The following is a 27,897-nucleotide window of genomic DNA, read 5'->3' on the forward strand; positions in this document are numbered from 1 at the left end:
GAAAAATTCTCAGTTGAAACATTTGAAATGGTTTAAATATTAAACAGCTGAAGTTGTGGTTGAAGAGGCACAAGAAATATGAATACTAAAAGACATTTAATTAGCAGTTAAAATGGAAGTGCTAAAAGAAGTTGAAGTTTAGGTGTAAACACTGAATGAAGTTGAAGCGTCATTTAAGTGTAATCGAGTGAAGTGAAAATGCTGAAAGAGTTGAAGCTTCAGTTGAAGTTTGAGCACTTAAAGGACTTTAAATATCAATTGAAGTTTAGGTGATAAATTGAGCTGAAAGTGTCTGCTGTGTAAGTCCTGAAAGAAAACGGTGCCAGCACAAATGTATAAACTGAAAGACGATGTCTGTTAAAGTGTCAGCTTAAGTGTAAGCAGTGAAAGCAGTTGAAGTACATTGTGTATAAACAGTGAAAGTTGTGGGAGCTAGAAGAGCTGAAGAAATTGAATTGATTTCAACCTTTTGTTTAAAGGAGAAGACCTGAGACCTGAAAGGTTTGAAGTGTCATTCAAAGTGGAAGCATTGAACAGATGAATGCATTTGGAATGTTGGTTGACCCGTAAGTGGTGAAAGCAGTTGAACTGCCGCATGAAGAGTATGAGGTGAAAGCAGTTCAAGAGTAAAAAACGAGTGCTGTTGAAATGTCAGTTGATGTGAAAATGCCAAAGACAGTTCAAGTGTGTGCACTGTAAAATTTTAGTATATTAGTATATAGTATAGTATATTTTAGAAGTTTAGAAGAAGATGTGGAAGCAGTTGGACTGCCAGTTTAAGAATAAAAATCAAGTATCCTGAAGAATAATAAAAATAATGCTAATAATAATACGAGAATGTAAGCATGTATCGCTGAAGGTGAGCACACTAACTTGTGATTGAATTGTTCTGAGTTGACACTTGTGGTTTTATTGACCAAATCCAGGTTTGTTTGAAGCTTCCTGTCCTACTGTAGCGACAAGTTGGAATTATGATGCCATGAACTCAGCCTTCAGAACTCCTCTGAGTTACGTAGGATCTTGAGGACTTCTACCATAAATAGCCAGACAGAGTGGAGTGAGGAGAGGGGTCGGTGGGTGGAGGGAGAAACGGCTTACTGTAGAAATGCCCTTCTGAGTTTCTGAAACTGCACTAATCTCCCTCTCTATCTCCTCTCTTTCCCTTTCTGTTTTTGCATCTTTCTCCCTAAACAGGTTTAGTCCTTGAAACTCTCTGTCTGCATTTTGTCAAATTTCATGTCTCATGACATGTCCTCAACCTTGTGCCTCCGTAACAACACACGTCTCTCTATATTCAACCTGGAGCTCTCCTGCCATCCAAGATGTCTCTCCAAAGATGTTCATCTGCTTATATATCTCTTCATTGTCAAATACATTGTCAAAACGTACAGTATGTTTCAGTCAAATTAGAAATTACAAACTGTAAATCATCAAACAATTTCTCAGCTCTTTTGTTTGGATTGCTGGATTACTTATGATCTTACCATCTGAACTAAGCACTTGAAAAACTTGCTCTCTTAAAACACCAACAGCTATTTAAAGTAAAAAAATATTATAAATATAAAGCACATTATCACATACTTTCTGCCTTCAGTTGTTAAAACTGTGACACATTTACTGTCTTTTCCTTAAATGAGGCCTCTTTACTCATCATCTACCATCCACATGACATTTTGCAACACAATAAATGTGCCCAGAAGTAGCCTATTAGCCTAAATGTCAGATGAACTTAGAACCAACATAAACAGTAAAGCCCACTGTGCAGTAAATATCTGACTCTAATCTGTTATTTTTAGTGTGAGGGATTCCTCTTTCACGAGACATTACATCTTTATCCCTCTCCCAGTCGGCTTAGGCCCTTCCCTTCTCCCATCATGCCCAAATAAAGTGTCCAAATTCCATGTGTGTGCTTCTTCTTCTCTCTGTGAAATGTTTATAAGACCCTCGCTTGGTGTGTGTGTGTCTGTGTGTATGAGAGGGAATGCAACTGTGCATAACTGAGCATGTCTCTGTGCTTGTGCAAATTTTTGTATGCAGAATTCTATATTCCAACAGGCTGTTTATGGTAAGGCAAGGCAAGTTTATTTGTATAGGACATTTCAACAACAAGGCAATTCAAAGTGCTTTACATAAAACATAAATAGCATCAAGACAAAATGTAAAAGCAACATAAGGTAATATAAAAAGACATTTAAATACAATTAAAAAAGAGTCAAATAGAAAATAAAAATAAGATTAAACAGGAGAGTAACAGTTACAGTGCAGTGTAAGATATTAATCAAAAGCCTCAAATTTTATTTAATAAAAGGCAGCGGCAGTCTTCAGCATTGATTTAAAAGAAGTGAGAGTTGCAGCAGACCTGCAGTTTTCTGGGAGTTGGATATGTGGTCCAGATATGTGGTGCACAAAAACTGAACGCTGCTTCTGTAGTCAAGTCTGTAGTAGATAAATGCATGGACAAGTTTTTCCAAATCCTGCTGAGACACAAGTCCTTTAATTCTAATTCTAAGTCCATGACTACACCAAGATTTCTGGCTTGGTTTGTGGTTTTTAACATTACCGATTGAAGCTTAGCGCTGACTTTTAATCGTTCTTCCTTGGCTCCAAAAACAATGAGTTTTTAGTTCAGTTTTTTCTTTGTTTAATTTAAGAAAATTCTGGCACATCCAGTCATTGATTTTTCAATGCACTTACTCAGCGCTTGTATTGGACCATAGTCGTCTGGTGACATTGTTATGTAAATGTGTGTGTCGTCTGCATAATTATGGTAATTTATTTTGTTGTTTTCCACAGTCTGAGTTAGTGGAAGCATGTAGATGTACAGAAGAACAGAAGAGGCCCAGAACGGAGCCTTGGGGACCTCCGCATGTCATTTTTGTTGCTTTGATGTGTAATTACCTAAAGACACAAAGTAGTTCCTGTCTTTTAAGTAGGATTCAAACCAGTTTAGTACTGTGCCAGAAAGTCCCACTATGTTTTCCAGTTGTGGTCGACTGTGTTGAATGCAGCACTGAGTTCCAGTAATACTAAGACGAAAATTCTGCCACTGTCTGAATGGATGTCACTGAAGACCTTAACAAGAGCAGTCTCAGTGCTGTAGTGTGGTCGAAATCCTGACTGGAAGACACCAAGTGCTATCCTGACTGTTTAGTGCCAAGAAGTTGTTCAGCTTTTGAAAAAATTAGTGACCAGTTTAGATTGTTCTTTTTTAAGAGTGGCTTGATGACTTGTGGGAAGAAACCTGAGGGAAGAGATGTGTTAACAATTTGTAGAAGATCTGGATTTCAGATGTTGTATGGCGTCCTCCAAGTTTTTATGGTTGATAGGATCAAATTGTGTCATGCTATTTTAACTGATTTTAAGTGGACACAACACATACCTGGTATGGAGGCACTGACTGCCAGTCTAATTTTCTGAATTTTGTCTGTGAAGAAGGAGGCAAATTCATTGCATGCCCTGAAAAGGTTATCTGTTGTGCTTTGATAACGTACTACAATCTTGGGTCATCTTAGAAACATTACAAATTACAAAAATAAAATTTTTACGACATTGTAATAGTATGAGGTGGAAGGTTAACTAGTTTATGAGATCTATTATGATGTTTCTGTATTATTTTTTATTGTACTTTAACTTGATTATTGGTGCACTGAGCTCATCAGGGCCATAGCCAGGATTTTATAAAATACTGAGGTCATGTGTTCAAATTCCACCTGTGCAACAGCATCACCATAAGAATAAAAGCCTGTGAACTTTAAAAAAAGATTTTTATTGTATTTTGCTTATTTTCTTCATCAATCAACTGTTCAATTGTACTGTCTTTAAAAAAAGCATTCTCCACACTGCCAGGATGTAATTCTGGTGGAGAAATTTTAAATCTCTTTAATATATTATATTATAATATATTTTATTTAATATTTCTGGTTAAAAGTTGTTATAAAGATATTTAGTCTAAAAATATCTAAATCAGCCTTCAAATCCCATCATGTGTAATAACAGAATACAAATACTTACTAACATTTGACTGTCACAACTTGCATACCAACTGACACTTCAACTATTCACAGTGCACACACTTCAACTATCTCTGGTGCTTCAACTTCAACTGAATTTTCGATTGCTTTCAACATTTCAACTTACTTTTCAAATGTAATCATCTCTTACTCTTTAATTGACAATCTATGGATTTCACTGCCAAGTCATCAACTGACATTTGAACTGCTGTCACTGCTTACATACCAACTGCACACACTTCAACTCTCTCTGGCACTTCAACTGAAATTTCAATTGCTTTTATCGGTTGCAATTCAACTTACCTTTCAACTCCTTTCAGCTTTTACTCTTCAACTGTTAGTTGAATTACTTTCAGTGTTCAATTGTGTGACAGTGACAATTCTACTGCCTACAGGGATTAAAGTTGAAACAAAATTTTCAAATGCTTTCAGGAATTAGAAGTGACTTTAACTGCTTCAGGTTCTTCAACTTCAACTGCAATTCCCATAAAACATCTCACATGAAAACAATTGACATTTTAAGACATTTTGACCAGTTTACAGTGTTTGCAAGTGCAATTTTCCAGATAAGTGAGCACGCTTCAACTTTATTCTGAAAATGTAGTCTTTTCTAGTTCTATTTTTCTTGCCTTATTCATGCATTTAACTGTTCATGTACACTTTCTGTAAATTCCATCTCCCTACGTGATGGTCAAAAAGCTGTCTCAAAGCCGTCTTCACGCTGCCAGCATATAAGTCTGATGGAGAAATACTAACTCCTTTTATTATATTATATATGAGTTAATATTTCTGTCCCCAAAAAACTCAAATTTAAAGATATTTAGTCTAAAAAATCTGCCTTCAAATATCACCATGTGCAATTACAGAACATACACTCCCTCTCGGGTCATTAAAGTCCCCCTTGCTATTAGACCCACTACTCTCCCTTTATTAAATGTATTAATTATGCTACATGTTCTGGAGTGCATGCAGTGCAGTCAGGTGCTGGACTGAAACTGAAGCTGAACTTATTAACTAACAGAAAAGTTCATGTGATGTATGTTTTTATTCTTCAGTCACCTGGCATTTTCATGGCAAGAGCACAGCGAAACATCACAGCTGCAGCGTGCTACATTGTGAACATAATTGTAGTGTTGTGGTAAGTCAAAGTCTCTCATGCAGACCATTGCTCTGCTGCAATTATTTTCAGCTGTGTGTGTATAAATCCTCCACTGACTGATTGAAGCCCTTGAAATTGTCGCTGGGTAACAGTGTATGTCCAGTAATCTTGCATTTGCACTCTTTCGTTGTCTAGCACCACCACTGCAGCCACATATCCCGTACTGTAACTCAGCTCTATGTGTTCCTCTTTCTTTCACCCATCCCTGGCCTTTCCAGAATGTTCCTCTCCGGCTGCCTGCCATGTGTCTGGTAGTGACACACACACAAACACACACACAAAAGAGAAAGCAGAGCGTGAATCATGCTGTCCAGGGAGCCGCCTCCTCTGTCCCCCCACTGACTCTCCACTCCACAGACCCCCTGAATCTGCTGCATTCCTTTCCTTGTCATCCGCCTGCCTATGGGGGACAGAGAAGTAACACACTGGAGTAAAACAGGAAAACCACATCATTGTTCCCAGAGTGATGTCAGGCGCTCTACAGTAGCTTCCACGCACACATGTCAAATATGCTGCATCAGTCCCACAGCAGTATATGGTTAAACAAACACTATATTTTTTTGTTACGATAATCTGAGAGCAAAAAAAGCACTAAAAAGGTAATGGAATATTTCTCATTTTAAAGTAAGAGCATTTTAAACAGATTTGTCAGGATTTTGGGATTCTACTGGTAAACAAAATGGCAGCATCTTACATGTGAATTTTGATGAGAAATGATAATTAAAGAGACATTATCCACATGAAACCCAATTACAGTACATTTTAAAGGATAAAAGCCTGTGAGCACTGGAGTCCTTGGCTGATAAATGATAAAATTATACAATAAAGATACTGAGTAATAATCTGTAGTGTTTTTTCAGTTAAGTATGGAACGCGGATTTAGCAGCTGTTGTAGAGCTTTCGACCGTATCCCACAATCTTCTTCATTAGATGGCATTTGCCCAGTTGTCATGGAATTGTAGATGTTCAAATTTCCATTTGCCTGAGCATTTTAAGGACTACTTGTGCATGTTGGCTGAAAAGTCGAGATTGAAATGAACATTTGATATGATCAAAAGCTCCAAAACAGCCTCTAAATGGACCCTGCGATCAGATCGTTTTGTTGCTGCTGCTGTTTCCAAGGTCAACAAAGAACTTTCAGCATGGACAAGAAGTCCTTGTTGTGCTCAGAGGAGTGGAAATTTGAATCTACGATTCATTGACAACATGGGCAACTCTCAATCTGCTGAGGAAGATTGTGGGATGCAATCGAAAGTTCCCCAATAGCTACATAATGGACCTTGTGATGAGAGTGTTTTGTCAACAATCTAACATTGTAATTTCACACAACTGGGCCTGTCTCTCAGACTTTATATTAGCTTGTGTCCACAAGCTGGTGTAGAGAAAGATGAAATGTAAAAAGCAATCTGCCATTGCAATTTCAGACATGCACAGTTAAAAAACAACCTAATGTAAATCTTACCTTTTAGGATAACTTATCGCAAATAAATATATGTTTTTAAATATATTTTTAACCATGGCTATATGGAGGGCAATATCGGTCCACCACTTTGGTCCTGACTGAAATACCTCAACAACCAGTGGTGGACTCAGGCTGTCTGAGGGGCAGGGGCAAAATCAATTAACTTATCATCAGGTCAGAATTTCATTTGCCCTAAACCTATTTTTATGACGTGCATAACTAATAACATTCCCATCAGCATGAGCAAATGTTAGCATTGTCGCTGTGGTCATATACTAATATGGTTGCTAACATTTAGCTCAAAGCCTAAGTACAGCCTCACACAGCTGCTAACATGGCTGTAGATTGTTAGTCTTGTTTAAATGTATTTACTTCTGTTTGTTTGTTTCTGTTAGGCATATTTTATTATTATTATTATTGTTTTATTATCATAGAATTAGTATTATTATACTCATTATTATCAACATCATGTAAGCACTAGCAATAGTATTTTTATAACCTTGTAATTTTTTCAGATATTTTTTAACATCCTCTTGCAGCTATCATTGTAATATTTCTAGTTTTACTTTAGTTAAGGTTTACTGTAATAGCCTATTTATTGATTCATCACAGAATGTAATGTGTAGTGAAATCAAATGGTTTCTTATTAATCAGGAAATCCATTTCAAGGCCATGACTGAAATTCAGCTGAAAATGACGATGACATAACTTTAACAAAGTGCGACACCAGTGAAAAGCATCCCTGAAGGTGGAAAAACTGACACTGATTAAATCTAATACCCGAGCGGTGACATCACTCCCCTCGCTGAGGAGGCTGCGTGCGGATTGGACGGCGGCCGCGGCCAATCAGAGAGCACACACGGGAAGAGTTTAAAAAAGATTCAGAAAAGTGTCGAAAAGTTGTCCAAAAGCCTCACCAGCAGGTCCGAGCACGACTGCGACGAATTAAAAAAAAAAACAAAAAAAAAACAGCCCCAGCAAAAAATAGATACCCACGGATTTGTTCGGGACTTGTCTGTGTGTTTCCCTGCCTCGGACAGAGAGCTGTAACCTGCTTCTCCATTTTTAAAGCCCTCCTCAGCTCCACTGTAAATAGACAAAACAACAAAATGACAACACATTTCAGGAGCGGCCCAGCCTTCGGACTTTCTGCCGAGGTCAAGAGTAAGGTAAGGTTACATTTTTTCATATCATTATGGCGTTTATTTACAGGATATAGGCACGTTGTAGCTGGAGCATTGGTTCCTCAAGTGAAGTCAAGGGTCAAAGAAGGCTACCTAGCATGATGACGAATACTGTAAACGCTTCCACTGTGGCCCTATTTGAATATTTTTTCCTAAATTATAACTAACACAAAGATGGGGTTCCTTCAAACAGAGTCCTATACAGTGGGGGGTTATAGTCAAATGGTTGTTGTCATGATATTTTGAGGTCCTTATGTGGAGAAAATATGGGATATAGCTGGATAAAACCTTGGTATAGGCTAGCTGTAGTCACCCATGTGTACCTGAATAACATGTTGGCACATGAAACAGATTAGAAAGGGCACGAAAACCTCCCAAAAATGTGCTGCGTGGCTGTGACTCTTCTCACAAATCACAAATTTGAATTTGCCTGTTGAAGTTAAATTATTAAAAAGAGGCTGTGATGTGATGCGGCATCTCATTCCACTGTGATTCCAGGTCGTGTGCTTGGGGAAACAGCTCTGGTGACACACTCCTGCCTTTCTGATAATAGATCACACAGTGAGGGAAGTGTTTGTTTTGGAGGTGAAAGTAGGTCTTAGTGGCCAAATTATTTGTGTGATTATGAAGGGTCAGGGCGTTTAGTCTGTGAGAGTGCAGCACGAGGGGGAGGGAGTTTAACTTGTGCTCTTTATACTCTGTTATTCTTCTGTTATTGGTTCACTGGCAGTAAGAAACCTCAACTGGTCGAAACATGAAGAAATGTAACAGTTTTGTAAGTTTGTGTAAATGAGCTTGCTGGTATTTTGAGTCAAGATGCATATGAAGGTATTTCTAATTTTAAGTAATGATTTTAAAGCTTGATTTGCAATATTAAAGGGACATTACGTAGACTATTTTGAATGACTACGTTACTGTGAGAGTGAGTTTTTAGTGACACGACGACATGGGGTCAGTGGTGGAAGAAATACTCAGATATTTCTTTACTTCAGTGAAAGCAGTAGTACCACAACGTAAAAACACTCCATCACAAGTTAAGGGCCTGCATTCAAAATGTTACTTGAGTAAAAGTAAAGAAGAATTATTAGCAGTGTGCACCTGCAAGGGTTATATTATTGTATATTATAATATTGGATCTTTTTATTTTTATGTATTAACATGCAAGCAGCATTTTGATGTTGCCAGGAGTCGAGTTGGTGCTAATTTTGACTACTTTACATACTGTTGGTAGTTTTAATCTATAAAAATGCATCACATTTCTGATGATACGCTTATATGTAAAATATTTAACCTGTAAAGTAATGCAGTAGTGTAGAGTACAATATTCCTCTCTGAAATGTAGTGAAGTAGCTAGTAGCATAAACAGAAATAGTCTGTGAAAGTAGAAATATATCTCAAATTTGGACTTGAGTAAATGTACTAAGTTACATTCCACCACTGCATGGCGTTGTGCCCCGCAAAGCATGAACATGCACAATCCTAATTCCAAGCATTTAAGCTGTCACCATCCCAGCAGGAAGTGTTGATACAGTCATTGTCAATAGAATTCATTTATTTAATTTCTTTGCCGCCTCTATAATGACAGTAGTGACTCTGTATGTTGGGATGAGTCAGAGCTGCTGACAGTCGGTTCAGGATGAGAAAGGCCGTCCTCATCATCATCAGTGATGTCCTCATTGTCGCCTCGTCCCTGAATGGTGCCATCTCTCATCAGAGCTTTAATCTCACACAGAGGTGCCCTGCGCTCTATGAAACCCACATACCTTTCATTACTGCTGTTCAGCAGTCAGCGGGGTCTTAGTCAGAACTGGAGGTTTGAGATTTGGACGCTAGTCTGGCTGTTGTTTTGCTGCCATCTCTCTATCATTTCCAGGTCGATCATGTACACATGGGGCGAGTTTTGTGTAGGGTAGGAACTATGTGAGCCGGGGCTTCGCGGGTCATGCAGGGACGGTAAGTTCCAGCAGCGTGACATCAGAGATGCAGCAGAAAGACTGACAGGTGCATCAGAATCATCTAATGGCCTTTTAAGGAGTGGCCCGGCTCTGACTTGGAACTTCAGAAAGTGTCCTTACTCTAAACAGTTTACATCCGAGTCAAGAATGACAAAGTGCTGTCCTGACACAACACAGGTGGACAGAAGACAGATGGCGCAGACAAAGTCATGCCAGCAACTCACGCAATGGATCCATTTTACACTACATGAGGACACCTAGCAAAGAAATGATGTCATTGGAACTATTTCTTTGTTTGTGTATGTACGGATGTCCACTTATCGGTTACAAACAGCTAGATATATTTACGCTCATGGTCCGTTCTCTGTTGTTGGACCCCACATGGTAATATGCAGTATTGCAAACGGCCTGAGAGCTTCTACGTAGGTTGTGGAAAGTGAGACTATATAACTTTTGAAAAAAGAAATAACGCATTCTTTCTCTTACAAAGTTTAATTCATAATACACAAACATACCATTGCTTTAACACACTCGGGGGTTTTGCTATACCGCCTTACTTGGTCTGACCAGCAGCTTATGGTGGCTAATGTTAGCAAACATTTGACATTACATGACATTACTGAGTCAGTTCACCGACTTTATGACTTTTCTCTACTTATGCTGCTGTTACACTATGTTTTAGCATGTGGGACTGCCACGTTTCAGCAAAAGTTACATAGTCTTGCTTTAAGGCAAACATTAAAATGTTTTGATTCTAGTGTCGAGCCCTTTTGTCAATACCTCACTTAAAGAAATATAGATTTTTTTTATTTTTTTTTAATAAAACATCTCAAATATAAAATGTGGTCTACACACAAGCAGTTGTACAACGAGATAAAGAATCTGATCAGACATTTAGTGCCAGTTTATGGTGGGCTGCATGCACAAATGCACAAGTACTGTACTGAAGTATAATTTTGAGGTACTTATAAGTTACCTGAGTCTTTCCATTTGATGCTGCTTTATACGTCTACACTACATTTCAGCAAAATTTCTAATGCTTACTCTACTTTTATTCCATTTAGCCTATCTGACAGATTTTATATTAAAAAAAAAACATGTGATAAACTTAAATATAGTACAATGTATTGTTAGAGATTAAACCAGTCGATAATAACCTTTTTGCTTTGTGATCTCTTACAAAAAAAGCAGTGTCTAGTTTGGGTCCCTTGTTTAGATGTCTAGTGAGTTGTTGATGAGATCCACCTAACAGTTTTTGAAATTTCAACTGAGGTTTGATACCCAGCATTGCCAACACTATATAGTCCGTTAATCATCTTAAAAGAATATCACAAAAAGTGTCTGATGTTTTTTTTTAAAGTAACACATAGGCTATTCTGATTATATTTGTGCGCTGCGCTGTTTGTCTTTGTGTGATTCATTCTTATGAATCAAAAATGGCTTGAAAAGCTCAGAAAAGGACCAGTCCTGACTGCATTCCTGAACTCTACAATGAGAAGAACACAACAAAATCAAACTCTGAACTAAACTATCTCCACTGGAAGCAGGACCTGTCGATCTTGGCCTGTCTTTATCAGACGTGTTTTTGCCTGAATAGTCAACTCACAGTAAAAGGGCAGATTCTGGAAAACCCAGAGGGAGAGAGGGAAAGAGAGTAAGAGAGAAATATGAGCTAGGCCAATCGCAGAAGGAGAGCAAGACAGTCGGAGGGAGAGGGAGGAGTGTCTGGGAAAGCTGTTTCTCCCAAGTTTGGTGTGATGGACTGGAAGCTACGCTATCCCTGCTGCTTTGAAATACTTGTTTGTGTTGGCTGCTGATCCCAGACTGTGAAGACTTATCTGCAGAACATTCAGGAAAAGGGGATGAGAGTGAGTGAGTGTGTGTGCGGGGGGGGGAGCAGCCTTAAACCCCATGCCAGAATTCAAAGTATTAGGGGCAACGTGTTTGTGCCAATAAGGAAATACATGGAGAGAAGAGAGAGAGAGGCCAGTGTGTTTCTCCATGCAGGAATGTCCACAGGCCTTTTTCATTTTCATTTTTCTTCCTGTTCTTTTTAAACCCCTCATCTCAAAGTATTTTTTATTACGCAGTAAGACTTTCAAAGACAGTACAGTTATGAGAAATAAATGGGTGAAACCAGTTATTTTAGTTACTGAAAACCTGACCTTAGGCATGAAAGCAACTATTGTAATAAACTGAAGTAGAGACTTGTGTGTGCATGTACGTGTTGTGTGTGTATATAGTATTTTAAATGACATTGTCTGTGTTCTTCTGCTGTTATACCATCCCCGTAGAATTTCACTTTATTTTTCCCAATCATAATGGAAAGGGTAACACCATATTTTATGGGTGAGTAAAATGTCCAGTGATTATGGAATAATAAATAAATATTTATTATTTTAATTGAGCTTTTAGGAAATAGGAAATTCCTATTTTTCCCCCATACTTAGTACGAAACTACATAGTTCTTGCCAAGAAATATTTTGGAAATGATGTGGAAATTACACACAGGTAAAATAAAGTGTTACCGTTCAATTGAAAGTACTAAATTTGAATAATCTGGAATAGAATTTTTATTCCACTGGACAATATTTGACGTTGTTAGGTGCGTACATTAACACTTTTTGCTCTTCTACAAGAGTGACAAGGGGCAAATTGTGCATAATATTTTATTCATCTGTTTTCTATTTAACATTTCTTAGTACCTCAGGATATATATTATGCTGGTCTTCACTTGAATGCACAATCCCTTTTTATGTGCTTCTAATGAAGTTCACTAGAGAGTAGGCTTAGTCATGGAGAGTTTGATGGGCTGAAATCAGCTTTCGTTTTGTAACAAAACTGAATAAAAAGCAAAACTCTTATGTTTGACCTCTGTTCCAACCCGCTCCCCCTCCCCCTCAGCTGGCAGGGAAGTACGACCCCCAGAAGGAAGAGGAGCTGAGGCTGTGGATTCAGGATGTGACCGGCAAAAAGATCGGGGACAACTTCATGGAGAGTCTGAAAGATGGAGTCCTGTTGTGCGAGTGAGTGGATAGACACTGAGAGGATGCTTCAGCACAGAAATGTCAGAACTTAAATCATACTCGTTTCTGTAATATTATTGCTGATTGTCTTGGCGAAGTCTCTTCTAAAAGTGGAAGTTTCTTGAATTTTGTGTCTCTCTCTTTGTAGACTCATTAATGTTCTCCAGCCAGGTTCTGTGAGAAAGATCAACAAATCCAGTCAAAACTGGCACCAGGTAATGCACCAGCTCTATGGAAAGAAAATAAGCCTCATTTGTCCTGCTAGTCTCAAAGTTAGGGTCGTTTTCCAGAGCATGTGGAACTTGGTTAGTCTACCGTATTTGCACTGACAACACAGAGCTGATTTACATTCCATAAAGTAGCTGCCATATCAAATGAAGCCCATTGCAGCATTTTACAGGACTGAAAAAGCAAACAGTGCTTTCAAGGCTTGTTTGAAGCTCTTTCCAAAAAATCTCACTGTAATGTTTACACTTGTAAACAAATCCACACAGACTTTTAAGGTAATAATACTTTTGTTTTATTAAGGAAATGCACAGGTGGGTGGGGTGGGGTGGGGGAGTCTTGAGATACTGTCAGTATTTAGCATCTTTATTTCATTTCTATGCATTTACTAGGATCCAATTTTTCTTTATGGTGTCCACACCAAACTGTAATCACAACATTAAAGCAATAGTCTGACATTTTGGGAAATACGCTTATTAACTTTCTGGCGGAGAGTGTTCAGGTGAAGAGATTGATACCACTCTCATGTCTGTACATTGAATATGAAGCTAGCACTACACAGCCCGTTAGCTTAGCTTAGCTTAGCACAAAGACTGCTAACCTGTAAACAACTGCCCTGGCCCTGTCCAAAAGGAACAAAATCCGCCTACCACCACCTTGAAAGCGCACTGATTAACGCATTGTCTCTCACGCTAGTGGTTTCCACTCTTTGTGCTAAGCTAAGATAACTGGCTGCTAGCGGTAGCTTCATATTTAGCATACACATATGAAAGTGGTATTGATCTTCTCATCTGACTCTGTGCAAGAAAGCGAATAAAAGTATTTTCCCAAATGTTAAAGTATTCCTTTTAATAGACAGAAACAGCTGCATTCAAGGTGAAACACAAGGAAACTACTCAGGCTGTATGTAACATGCCAAATAGATTCTCTTCTCAACTAGTTCCATTTTTCCTTCTGTCTGCTTTTTTTTTTTTCTCAGCTGGAAAACATAGGGAATTTTGTCCGTGCGATCACAGAGTACGGCCTGAGGCCAGATGACATCTTTGAGGCCAACGATCTGTTTGAGAATGTCAACCACACTCAAGTCCAGTGCACACTCATGGCTCTGGCTGGAATGGTTAGGGAAGCTACACACACACACACACACACACACACACACACACATACACACACATACTGTTACTCCAGTGACATCTGTTGTAGGAAAAGCTGATGTTGGTGCTTTACTCACCACTGAATTGTACTGAATGAGAGAATCAGGAGCAGTCAACAACAAAAACTGGAGTAACTGTTTATAATTTTTAGCCTACATTGACGATGATGTACATAAGTATATTGTGATTATTATATACAGTACATGTTGCAGCTACCAGCCTACCTATGTGAGTGCTTTGTGTTGCATGGGCTAGGACTACAATATGGCAACTGCAGTAGCATAATAAAAACAAGATGGGTATTAAGATACACTCTATTACCACCCTTTTCCCTTCTGTCTCTGCCACTTCTCTCTCTCAGGCCAAGTCCAAAGGTTTCCACTCCAAGTACGACTTAGGGGTGAAGTACGCTGAGAAACATCAGCGCCGCTTCGCTCCAGAGAAGCTCAGGGAGGGACGTAACATCATAGGCCTGCAGGTCAGAGCAGCAGAAATGCTGAACCTGTAATCTAGTACTTTATGATCATGCTTGCATATGGGATTGTAGATACATGTATCGAGAGATGTTCTGCTGGCCAAGACACTTCCCAGTGGGTTGTGGGTGCCTCCTGCTGGACTTGTGCTGAATGAATCTTAACAGAAAAAATCTTTATTGAGTCTTCTCTCACCTGCCCTGCTGTTGGATTATTGATGTAGAATAGGATGAGAACAGATTAATGGGAATTTGACCATCATGGGTGTGCTCTTAAATTTGTTTCCCGTCATACAGATGCTGCCCAAAGTGACAACTATGTCCCCCAAACTAACAGTGTGGTTTCAGTTATTTAACTCACTCCATTTTGCTGTGTCTCTAGATGGGCACCAACAAGCTTGCCAGCCAAAAGGGCATGACCTCTTACGGCACACGACGCCATCTGTATGATTCCAAGATGGCCATGGACAACCCACTGGACCAATCTACTATCAGCCTACAGATGGGCACCAACAAGGGAGCCAGCCAGGTGAGGAGAGACTTGCATTTGACACTAAAATGATGCTTTTATTAATCCACTCTGATCCAGATAAAATCTCAGACTTAAAGATGCCACATGTTTTCTATGTATTAAAAAATTTAGATAAATTGATTTTAAAGGGTGAGGCTGGTGTTATTCTATACTTTCTTGTTGTCAACTAATCCCATGAAAAGACCAAAACTAACAATGAATTAGTTCGTCTTCGGAGCCCAAGCCCATAGGTTCCTACTGAAGATGTACATCTTTTGCCCTATTTCCTAAAACAGGCACTGCAGTTTTTAGCCAATAAGTGGGGCTTACGGGTACTTGGGAGGAGGAGCTTGAGCTTGATGTGACAGACGATTGGTGGTAAGAGGCACTAGCCAGGGTCAACTCTATGGCTTCATGTGCCTGTCTGAGTTTAATTCAGTTTAAGTTCCTGCATAGGGTTCATTTTACAAAAGGCATAGCAGGCTGTTTCCAAGCACTAGTGATACCTGTGATAGCAGTGGCTTGTCACCGGCGGATCATACTTGTATGTTATTTTCTTGTCCTAAATTAGCTGAGTTCTGGTCTTGTTTCTTTAACACAGTAAACAAAGCCCTCAATAGTACACTAGAACCCTGTCCCCTGATAGCCATTTTTGCTGGATTGTCCTTATTGTACTTCCTCCTCTATTTTATTTCTATTCTATTTACTTTTTGGGTGTGTTTTTTATTTATTTAATTTAGTTTTCTGTATGCATGTGTTTTTTTCTTTTTTTGAGAGTTTGGGCCGGTGGAGGGTTGGAGGAAGGTGTTGTTTTAACGCACCAAAAAAAAGGGACGGGGGGGGACAACTTCGGAAAACAGACTTGTAATCACAATGAAGGAACATGTTACCCAGTGCAAAGATGTGGCTCACTGATGTGTTTTTTATAGTTTTTGGATAACAATGGAGCTCTGCGGCACAGTAATAATAATAATAATAATAATAATAATAATAATAATAATAATAATAATAATAATAAAAAAAAATACATATCAGACTGTAGATACACAGATAATACAAATTAGTAGGAGCAATTCATTGTTGGTTTTGGTCTTTTCATGGGATTTGTTAACAATAAGAAAAATCTACAATGTCACCAGCCTTATTCTTTGATTTAAATTAAGTGTTTATATATTTATGTCAGTAGTTATTGTCTGTCTAAGAAGCTTTGAAAAAAATATATTTCTGTTACCTGTTCTTTCAAAACCCCCTGCTTTCTGTCCCCCAGGCTGGCATGACAGCCCCGGGAACTAGGAGGCACATCTTTGACAAGAAGTTGGAGCTGGAGAACTGTGACACCACCACCATCTCTCTGCAGATGGGCACCAACAAAGTGGCCTCCCAGCAGGGCATGACCACCTACGGCCTGCCCCGCCAGGTCTACGACAACAAGTACTGCACCAACCCCACCGAGGTCCACTATAACAACGGGAGTGAGGTGGAGTTTGATGGCTACAACCAGTACTCTGACTAACTAAACCACAGACAGCCTCACCCCCTTCCTCCTCTTTGCTTAACTCCAGACAACCAACCACAACTGTCTTTGTGACGAGCAAACCCTCCAGACTGTTATTTAACACTGATTGACGTCATACTTTTACAACATACTTTTACTCTTAGGAATTTATTGTTTGTCTTTCCATGAGTTAAAGAGAAAAATAATGTTTACACTGACCTTACGTCAAAAATGTCATGCAGTGGCCAACTTCTGTATCTCATTGTTTTGATGAATTTTATTACTGCTAAAAATACCCAAACACTCAGAAGTTGAGATTTAATGACTTTTGCTATTTATAGATTTATTTTTTTTTTTTACAGCTTACTTGCATTGTAATTAGAGATTTATAACTGTTTATACCCCTCTCCTCACCTCCCTACCCTTCCAATCCAGTTTGAACACTGACGAAGCATAATTTAAAAGTTCCTTGAAAGGAAACAAGTGACCGTGTTGGTGCTATAGAACTTTGACCCAGTTGGAACAGAGGCCACGTCCACATCGGAGCCCCCGCAGGCTCTAGGATTCCACACCTCGGGAAGACAGAGAAGTTCCGGGTCCATAGACTGACCGGGGCGGATGATGCAGGAGGACTTGTAGCTGTGTGGGGATTGCTTTGTTTTGTGAGCACTTGCGCTGACAAATAGTCATGTTCACAAGCCTGCCGAACTACCCATCACGCTATTTTTTTACGGGACATGGCTTGTGTGCAGCACGAGTCTTTGGTTTTTGAAGAAGTATTTAGAAAAAGTAGAGGGGTCTGTCAGACAATGCTTTTATAAAATAGAAGAGCAAATGTAGGTGTTGTCATATATATAGTTTGAAGTTGGGGTACACTTAGTCACCAGTAGTTTTTGTCCTGTTTTTTCTTCCATCCTTTCGGAAACGTTTCGCTTTATGCCTCAGTGAACTTTGGCTTTAGTGCTGTTGCTCCATTTGCCCGTTACCTGGCTTCACCTTGTGTGCAGTAAACAGTGGTGGAATGTAACTAAAGTACAGTATTTGAGTAAATGAACAAATTTGAGGTACTTTACTTGAGTATTTCCATTTGATGCCACTGTATACTTCCACTACAATTCAGATGGTAATATTATAGTACAGTTTACTCCACTACAATTATGTCAGTTATAGTTACTTTGAATGACAAACAAATGAGTTTATAAAACATGTAAGTATAGGTAATAATAATATAATAATTGAGTATTTTGACTTTTCATACTTTCAGTACATTTTGCTAATAATGCTTACATACTTTTACTTCAAATGCAGGACTTTTACTTGTAATGGCGTATTTTTAAATTGTGGAATTGCTACTTTTACTCAAGTAAAGTAAGAGTACTTCATCCACCACTGTCAGTAAATGGCAATATCAAAGTAGACCCTGGCGCTTGCTGATAAGTGCTCAATGAATCATGCCAAATATAGAGATGAGATTCTCGTTTTGATTTTTCTGCGTCATACTGTTAACCCACCAAATGTCTTGAATGTAATGTTATTGTAAGGTCAGAGGTGCCATTAGCTTTAGCTGTCACAGGATTCATTTTCAACACATTTAAAGGGCAGAAATGTACATTTACAAAGTTAGAAACAGAGGAGGCTCGGGCACTTGTGGTCTGGTGTTACACAGCAAAACTTCTGCATTTCTTTGTAAAATATTCAGATTTATTTTCTGAATTACTGTCAGAATTAGCTGTTAAATAAGCTTCATGTTTGTGTTCATGTGCTGAATGGGTCAACAGATTGGAGCTCTTGAACTGTTGTCAGTCAGCAACAAAGGCGGCACAGCCATGATTTAGGACATGGAGCAGTGTGCCATCTAGTGGGGACAAAGCACATGGACATTTACTGTATTTTCAACCCATCAAAAGTCTAAACATTCTTTTTATTCAAATCAAATGTAGGAATGTAGTTTTTTTTTAACAGTGCATTCATTTAGTATCATTTCTTCCCTGTGATATCCAGAATGGCAACAATGTTGAGTAAATGTATAGTAACGTTTCACCTTAATGTGTTGGCTTTGTTTCAGCATTGTTCAAACTTTCCATCTTTGCTAACCTCTTGGATTTTTTTTTTTCAATGCCTTTCACTAAACATGACATTTGTGCAATAAAATACACTTGAAAAATATGGTGTTGATTTAATTCTCATTAGTCATTACCTGAAAATACACAGTAGATGTGAAATACACAGAAGTAGTGTAATAGAAATTACATGATTGTGATTTAAAAAAAAAAATAAAAAATTAAATAATAAAATCTAGCAGTACAAATATATACTGGTCTAAAAAACAAAAGATTTGAAAAGACTTGGCAGTTCAAAAAAATGTGTCAACTAACAAAATAGTTTCAGTGCATTAGAGACATGGTTGAAAACTACTTCCACTAAAGTAACACATGTTTGTCATTATATTCTACTAAATACAACTGTGCAACAACCTGAAGAAAAGAGAATTCATATTTTCTTTATCCATAAATCACAAAGAATACCGATGGAGGACATGGAATGTTTTACACCAGTGGAAATATCAGTCAGATTACATTTTAAACTTCATTATAGGACAATTTTGTCCCAAAAAAAATAGACAACATCATGATCTAAGCTAAAAAAACAAAACAAAACACTTATTGTAAGATAATCACTGACATAGGAAAACTTTAACACTGAGAAATATGATGTGGACAAAACAACATGGCAACTATCTGGCCCAGCCAGAGGAACGTGTCATGCTCAGCATCCCACACTGTAGCAAAATTAAACTAAGCATGTCACACACTTACAGTAAAAACATAGGGCTTCTAATGTTCGTAAAGGTTTTGCTACATTGTGCTAGCTGAACAGGACCTAATTCAGTGGACCAATCAAAGGGGTGAAATGTAAGTGAGTGCGGTTAGAGAGAAGGCAAGTCGCAGGAAAATCATGGCTATTGATTGGCTGCTTCACAGGCATCGATCCAATCACTGTAAACATCCACTGGCTCGGACAGATCTGTTGGGAAAAGGTTAAGGGACATTTCAAATGCAGACAAGACACACACACACACACACACACACACACACACACACACACACACACACACACACACACACGCTACCTCTACCAAGGCTAAACAATCCTCTAATTGCTGCATCACAGTACACCTAGTGAAAAACAATCATGCCATGTATATGCATGATTTTCATAACAAAATTGGGAAAATATTTTTTTTTTTTTAAAACGCACCATCTTGCAATATTAAGAAATGCATTATAAAATTTGTGGATTCAAACCAAAACAGATGACTTTCTACATTATTACATTTGACAAGCCTTTGAGATATCCTTTTAACCTAAAATACAAGCAAACAGGACCCAAAACAAACCTCCCTGGCAGGTGGAAGTCATTACAGTTGGCCACACATGATGTTGTACTCTTGCTGGTTAAAAGGATACAGGTTATAGGAGTCTGGAACTCCTCCAAGCAAACACTGCATGATATAATTCCTGTGTTGCGGGTTCGTTCCCTGGAAAACAGTTAGTATTTTAGTCATGTTGTTCACAATGCATTCCTCTCTATTACTAAAGCTTTTGGAGAAACACTGAGTTGCTTACATTTTGACATCGCAGGATTTCTCATGGTTACAGAACGGGCAAGTGAACTGGATGTCCAGGTTACCCGTCATTTTTTTCTTGGGAGGTGGCTTTCTCTTTGACTTTCTGCGCCCCATTTGTAAAGTTGTAGCCTATATGTGCAGTAAAAAACAAACCGTTGAACAATAGCTTTTCTTGTTTCCATCAGGTATGGACATTCCCAGGCACTCTTTCACACATAGATACCACGGAGAGGTACTCATGCGTATGTACCTGTGTGTTTGTTGTTGAATTAATGTGAATTTCCCGTTTTTTGCCAAGTATGTCACTGAGCGGCAGGTACAGTCACTTTTCACTGCTTTGCATGCTGTACCAACTAAACAACAAACTGTTTTATACCACTACCTACACAATTAAACCCTTATGTTAACTAAGTAATGTCTAGATAGAAGATAAGAGTTCATTATTGCTTTTAATCACTGCTCACAGGCAGGTAAAATCACTAGAGCAAAACTAACATGCTCCTGTGTTAACTTTCCTCGAGGATAGTAATTAACGTTGCCTCCAGTTATATAGCCCAATCTGAATCATGGTTTATTACAACCGCATTCCCAGTCTGCAGCTAAAAAGTCAGCCAAACAGCTCAACTAACGCCAAACAAGATCAGAAAATCACTTGAACTGAAGCGCCAAAAAGCTACCGCTAACGTTGCACGCTAGCAAGCTAACTCGCTAACAGCTGCTAGTCTGCGGGTAAAGACTGTAGGAGATAAAAAAAAAAACTGCTTTGAATAAACGACTCTGAAGGTAAAAGGCAAAACGGAGGCGCGTGTTCCATCTGTTACAGATTCCATTATTTTGCATTTGCGTAATGATGTGAGTGCTGTCTGTCTTACCAACGGGATGTCTTCTTTCAGCGGAGGATGCTGTGTATTCAACTCAATCCGGATACCGCATCTGTCCGGGGCCGCTTCTGATTGGTTAGTTGGGAATTTCACCGGTTTGTGATTGGCTTAAAAGCGGAGACTGACAGCCTCGTGTATCCAATAGTGGATCTCGTCTTCTAAGTTTACTTCCCTCCTCCAGTGATGGTGCAGACCTAGACTGTACAAACATGACAGCCTTCAAACATATAACCTGAACCAGACCGATAGATATTTATTATATAGCGCATTTCATACGACAAAGATGCAATACAATCAAAAGACGGATCCACGAATTATCAAACATAGAAAGTAATCTCAGATGAACAGGGACACCATCACCTTTGACTTACCACTTACTGTATATTGTGATATGTTCTGTATTGGCAAGCCAGTTTCCAGCCAGCACTTTGCCTCCGAAAAGTAGAATTAAATAGATGGTAATAAATCCCATATGGATATTCTGGCGGATTTAATTTAACGTAAAAATCTAAATTCTCTTATCCATCTGAGATAAACTGATAAATTCTCATGGTTAGCCCACTGATAAAAGGTTTCTGCCAAAAAAATGAGGAAAAGACTGAGCTGCATCAACTCAAGGTGAAAATAATAAGTCTCTGTGTGTGTGTGAGTGGTTTCTGCTGTGCCACAGAAATAAACGAAACCTCCTCAAGTAGAAATACTCTGGCTGCGACAGTCAGGAAACTGCTGCTGAGAACTGATGAGGTGCAAGAGGAGTCATAGTGTTTCACAAGGTGGGATACAACTTCTGAGATCTGAGGTAAACTGACATATAAACATATAAACGGAGGCATCATGTGATGTCTACTGTCCAATAAAGGCAATGATATAACAAAACAGAGACCTATAAAAATGGTGTTAAAATCTAAATGTGTTTCACATATTTTTGTGTGGAATAAAAATTGAAATGAAAAAGAAAAAAGAATTTGAAGAAATATGCATTAGTTGGGACTGTTGTGTTTAATTAATTCAAATTCTGGAAGTGGAAAAATATATAAAGGAACAATTAACCAGAAGGTAATCAGGTATTAAAATAATACATGATAAAGGTCCAGACAAAATTAAATATCCACTCTCACTTGATTTAATGGTGCAGCCATAATTAGCATGGTATGACTAGTGTGGTTTTAATTTTGCAAGATGTAGCATTATATAACTTAAGTGAGTGGTTGGACTCTGCAGATACAGATGACAGTGATGAGAATTTTGATTGAGAGGTAAATACAGATTTGAGGGCGCGGTACTGGAGTATTTCTGATTATTCTCATACATTCTCATATACTCTTATAGTACAGTGTAGTATTCTTATAGTAAACCATCAAAGGGAATTTTACTACTATGTCTATCTGATGGCTGTGGCCACTGGCTACTTTGCACAGTAAGATACTTGCAAAACACATGAGCTCATAAAATATTGTGTTAGACTTTCAAATGGCTAGCTTTGTCTAGAGAACTGGCCATTATAATATTTATAATAGCCTACTTTTGGCTATTTCTTTGTTCTTGCTTTGGCTACATTTTTATACTTAATGTATTATCTTTTTTTATATCCACTTTCAACTATCTTATGAACTTTGGTACTTTCCCACAACTTATAAACCATTTACAACTCTGTGGAGTATTATAGCGGGGTTGTATATCTTTTCCTGTGGCCACAAGATTAGATTCAACTTTATTGTCATTACACATGTACAAGCACAGGGCAACGAAATGCAGTTCAGGTTTAACCAGAAGTGCAATAAGCAAGTGCAGGATATAAAGTGTGTGCATAAATGCAGGATAGAGCAATATTATGAAAATATTTTACAAGTGGTACTATGGACATTATATACAGATGGCATTATTATAAACAGAAGTATACTGATGGATATGTACAATAATGAATTGGACTGGGCAGAACAGTAGTGCAATGAATATTAAGTAGTGCAAATTATGGAAATAGTTAACAGTGCAGTAGATGAGTTGTTGCAGTATTCAGTACATAGTACTGGAGTGCAAATGATGCAGTATATGTATAAATAAATAGTACGGTAGTGCAAATGAACATGTAGCAAAAACAATATAGCAGCATTTAAAGTTAAGGTATATGAGGGGACAGTGGAATCAGCCGGGGGCCAGAGTTCAGTAGGAAGACAGCTCTGGAGAAAAAGCTGTTCCTCAGTCTGCTGGTCCTGGTCCAGGCAGGGGAGAGAACGGTCTCTGGGCGGGGTGAGAGGAGTCCTTAAGAATGCTGCGGGCTTGACGCAGACTGCGTTTCCTCTGGATGTCCTCAATGGCTGGAAGTGGAGTCCCTGTGATGCGCTGGGCAGTTTTCACCACCCGCTCCAGTGCCTTGCGCTCTGCAGCAGAGCAGTTCCCATTCCAGACTGTGGCACAGTTGGTTAGGATGCTCTCTACTGTGCAGCGATAGAAGTTCACCAGGATAGCCGAGGACAGTTGGGTCTTCTTCAGTGTCCTCAGGAAGAAGAGGCGCTGGTGAGCCTTCCTGACCAGGCAGGAGGTGTTACAAGAAGTAATTATGGGATAATGGCAAATGTTAAAATGTAGTGTTATAGCAGCACAACTGACTAAAAACTATTGTTAACATTAGCCATCATAAACTACTGGTAATACCAGTCTAAGTCAGCTGTAGCATGTAGTGTGTTGAATTGAGCAAAGGTGAGTTTTAGTACTTTTAATTCGTAAGAGGAACATTGTGTTATTTCCTCTGTCAAAAGTCACATAGTGTCACTTTAAACACTTGTGAAGATACTATTTTCATCACAGACAGACCCTCTACCCTCTGACCTCCTTTAATAGAAGCTCCTCCTAATATTTCAGCCAGTAAAAATAGATAATTAAATACATAAACTTATAGGTATAAATGGACAGATAGGTAGTATCTTATTATGAGACACACGCTGTAGTACAAGAGATCCAACTTCAGCAGCAAGCGTCAGTGGGTCGGCAGGAGGGGGGCGTGCTCTGTGGAAGGAGAATTTTTTTCAGTCAAAAACACTGAAAGGGACTTTAATTTAAACTGAATTCTGTACCTAACAAAGTCACTAGAAAAAATAGAACTAACCATCGCCCGGTTCTCTTTCAAATGGCAAGCTGCTGTTCATCTGGAGAATACACAAGCGGTGAAGCAGGGAGTAACATATTTAGGTAGAAAGTAAAACACAAGGGCGGGACTGTGGAAGAAAACATCGACTAGAAATGGATGAAAAGATGAAATATTATAAAACATTCATTTTCAAAGAATACCATTGGCCCGCCTCTCCTCGAGGGGCGGGGCTTGTCGACATAATGTTATGACAGAGGAAGTGGCTCGGCTGAACCTTGGATCGTACCAACGTTATTAATTTGAATTTGGCTTTCCTAATTAGACACAGGAAAAGGGACAGCAAGGTAAGTGCAGGCTTGTGTAACGTGTAGTGAGTAATTGTTCTTGTGAAACGCTAAATGAAGCAAGCAACGCTGCCAACACACAACTTGTGTAACTTCTTAGCTCAGAGGCTAAAGCTGGTTAGCTTGTCAGTTGCCAAGCTGGAAACAGTTACCTGCTGCAGACAGACTGCAGGTTCACTGCTTCTCCTTCATGCATTTACCTTTAGCCCCTCATGTTGATAAGTTGTTGCCTTAGGAAGTGCTTATATACATTATAATTGTCAGTGAATTCCGAAATGTATTTTCTCTGCTCTGCCTCTGCACTCTTATCTCACTCTGGGGACTTATCAGGTTGGAGCACCAGGCTGAAAACATACACAAGACCTTTATCTGTGTGGCCCCAATCCTACTGTTCAGTTTGGGGTCCTGGAGGCATCTTTAACAGCTCACACAACATACTTAACATTGTTTTTATCAGTTTGATACTTCATGACTTTTTTTGCTTATAAGCTCTCAGAGCCCAGAGTTGTAAAACTTGGTTAAATACAATGGATTTTCTTATGCTCTGTATCTGTGATTGGTGCTGACGGTACGTTTTACGCAGCACTACCCCTCCCAAATCCCAAATAAGTCTATGTTGATTTACGTTATTAGACTTTTAGAACAGTTTCTTCACAACAGGTCTAACAGGGAGTTAGACCTCTGACCCCAAACACAAGTCACACTGTAGGATAACATACTGTTCGTGCCTTTGTGAATTACTTTTTGGAAAAGAAAAGGAACTACTTTTCACTCCCATATTAACATGTAAAACACAAAATATCTTCTTAATTGGTAATAACAATTAGGTCAGTATGGTAATTTCCATATTTTCATCAGATGTACAAGGAAAACGGAAGGGTTTTAAAAAATGTAATGGAAAAAATGTTTGATTTTGCAATTATTATCTTTACACATACAGCAGTTGGGTCTGTGTGACTCCAAACAATGAGGAAGTAAAGCCAATTTCAACAAAACACAAGGGTTGATGTACTGTAGGCTAACTGTGTATATAATGTATGTGTTTTGCAGACCGACACCATGGTAACAGAGGGGGAGCCCACAGACTTGGTCAAAGTGCTACACCTTCTGGTGCTCTCTTTCTCCTGGGGCATGCAGGTCTGGGTCTCCTTCATAGCAGGTATGAGGCGCACAAACAAAAAAAAAGAGTCATGGCTGCAACATATGCATTCCTGTTTCAGCACTATATTGTGATTGCTGAGCCGTTTTTGCTTGATCTTGATGTCTGTGTCTGCAGGTTTTGCGTTGGTGCGGCAGGTAACTCGGCATACCTTTGGCCTGGTGCAGAGTAAACTCTTCCCTTTATACTTCTACTGTCTGCTGGGTAGCAACTTTGTCAGCCTGGCTGTGTATGCTGTGTACCACCCCAGAGAGCTGCTGGACTGGCATGAAAGTGTGCAGGTCAAACATCACATCTGCACGTACAATTTTAAATACTTAATTTTAATCCAAGTAAATCATCACCATGTTGTCTTCCAGTAAGGTATCTCTTCTTGTCTTGCAGATGGGTCTGTTCTTTGTGGCGCTGATCATGGCAGGTCTGAACGCCCAGTGGTTTGGCCCAGCGGCCACTGAGGTGATGTTCCAGATGAGGGAGGTGGAGAAGGAGCATGGCCTGGGGAACCAGATCGGCCTGGGCAGCCAGAAAGAGGCTTATGCTAAGCTCAAAGAGCAGGACCCCAAGTACAGAGGCTATAAGAGTACGTTTGGCCGCTACCACGGGTTGTCCAGCCTCTGCAACCTGATAGGGTTCATCTGCACCACAACTAATTTGATCTACACAGCTCTGAATTTATCCAGCATTTAGAGAAGAGCATTTCATATGACAATGTGTGAGTCGACAAGATTAGTATATATGCGCACAAATCAAAGTGACATCATGTAAATGTAATTGCACAGAATTTTCATAACCACTGACGCAGCTGCAGCTGTCCGAAGCGTCCTTATGAGTGAAGATGCCTTTGTTGCCATTGAGCGTCCAATAAACTCACCATTGCTGTTCACTTTTATCAGGCTGTCAGCTAAGTCAATCGGTATCTAATTAATGCTGTCTCACAAAATAGGATGTGTTTTTTTTGTTTTGTACATTTGTTTTTAATATTTGATTACATTCCTCATGACCATACCCCCTGTTAAGAACTGAACTTCCTTTAAAAACACACTTGGTAAATTTAATCACCAAACCTCAGTTGCTGTGTGAGCAATTTACTTGCATCCCCAGCAGGGGGCGGTGTTTGGACACAGGTGTGTTCAGGGAAAGTTTGTAGAGCCATTGCTGAGCACAGGTAGCACACTGCATTTCATTTGTAAAATATTGTTTCCAGATATTAAAATGGAAATGTATGTTGAATTTGTCAACACTGTTGAATTAACATTTTGATTGGGAGGTTAAAAAGCGTGCTGTGAATATTCTCACGTGCACCACTATTATTTCTTTAAATTTGGTTCTACAAGTCTGTCTGTTTTAGTCTTATGATCTTTATGCTCTAAAACTAAACACATGTTTTAATAGATTGGTTTGGAAAGGAACTGTCCTTTAATCCTTAAAGATTCACACTGATGAGTGAACCCAGACCCAACATACAGTGCCTGGATTTGGAATACGAAGGTTGTAATTTAATTACCAGTGACGCACATGGTTTTGAGAAGACCAGCTTTGAATGCAGAGAACACCGCTTTGCTGGCCAGCTACAGGATGACAGAGGCACTGTCCTTGTTCCAGCTACAATATCAGCACTAATGGATTATAATGGCGTCATTTCAATATAAAAAGGGGGGGGGCTGAAAGTAAATGAGGTTTTCTCAAATGCAATTCATGTTGGCCTTTTTTAAGATGTGCCTTCCGTCTGTGATCAGAAATTCTGTGATCATTTAATGTTTTTGCTTTCTAGTCAATAAAAATACAGTATGGAATAAACAGAATGAACTCTGAACACAGTTTGTATTATCTTGCTGACATTGTGTTAATGTGCCTTGTTGGAAAAATGTAGAAGGAAGTTAGTCCAAGTGTCTCAAAGAAGGAGATCAACTACACACTCTGAAGCTCTCAGTGAATGCACTGGGTCTTTAGCTGTCCCATCAAGTTGCATGCTGCAGTGACATCAGGAAATAAACTTGGTTTAACCAAAGAACAAGTTTATCCACTCATATATCTTCATGGTATGACTCAAGAGAGAGATTTCAGGTGAAATGTAAATTTCCTCTATACAGCTCGAGAAGTGGCAGGACTGTTGGTGAAACTAACTCTGTAAAAAACCTCCAAAACAA

General features: G+C 39.0%; 3 protein-coding genes across 4 annotated transcripts; 2 read left to right on the forward strand and 1 right to left on the reverse strand.

Annotated features, from left to right (window-relative positions):
* The first annotated feature begins 7,511 nt into the window (after positions 1 to 7,511).
* cnn1b (calponin 1, basic, smooth muscle, b) lies at positions 7,512 to 18,819 on the forward strand. The gene is made up of 7 exons (XM_044181408.1): positions 7,512 to 7,800; positions 12,675 to 12,796; positions 12,945 to 13,011; positions 14,001 to 14,138; positions 14,537 to 14,653; positions 15,030 to 15,176; positions 16,426 to 18,819. Exons 1-7 carry the CDS (start codon positions 7,741 to 7,743, stop codon positions 16,669 to 16,671), a joined length of 897 nt encoding a protein of 298 aa, XP_044037343.1. The 5' UTR covers positions 7,512 to 7,740; the 3' UTR covers positions 16,672 to 18,819.
* Positions 18,539 to 21,306, reverse strand: elof1 (elongation factor 1). 2 transcript variants are annotated; one of them, XM_044181409.1, is made up of 4 exons: positions 21,154 to 21,306; positions 20,280 to 20,410; positions 20,121 to 20,191; positions 18,539 to 19,677 (listed from the first exon to the last, which is right to left on the reverse strand). In XM_044181409.1, exons 2-4 carry the CDS (start codon positions 20,393 to 20,395, stop codon positions 19,613 to 19,615), a joined length of 252 nt encoding a protein of 83 aa, XP_044037344.1. In that variant the 5' UTR covers positions 20,396 to 20,410; positions 21,154 to 21,306; the 3' UTR covers positions 18,539 to 19,612. The 2 variants fall into 2 exon arrangements, with proteins under 2 accessions (XP_044037344.1, XP_044037345.1); XM_044181410.1 differs by lacking the exon at positions 21,154 to 21,306 and adding an exon at positions 20,532 to 21,075.
* A 3,141-nt stretch (positions 21,307 to 24,447) lies between these two features.
* On the forward strand, positions 24,448 to 27,563 carry tmem205 (transmembrane protein 205). The gene is made up of 4 exons (XM_044180359.1): positions 24,448 to 24,591; positions 25,642 to 25,750; positions 25,868 to 26,031; positions 26,135 to 27,563. The coding sequence occupies exons 2-4, from the start codon at positions 25,651 to 25,653 to the stop codon at positions 26,435 to 26,437; spliced, it is 567 nt and encodes a 188-aa protein (XP_044036294.1). The 5' UTR covers positions 24,448 to 24,591; positions 25,642 to 25,650; the 3' UTR covers positions 26,438 to 27,563.
* The last annotated feature ends 334 nt before the right edge of the window (positions 27,564 to 27,897 follow it).

Source organism: Siniperca chuatsi, linkage group LG21, assembly GCF_020085105.1.
Source record: "Siniperca chuatsi isolate FFG_IHB_CAS linkage group LG21, ASM2008510v1, whole genome shotgun sequence".
Lineage (NCBI taxonomy): Eukaryota > Metazoa > Chordata > Actinopteri > Centrarchiformes > Sinipercidae > Siniperca > Siniperca chuatsi.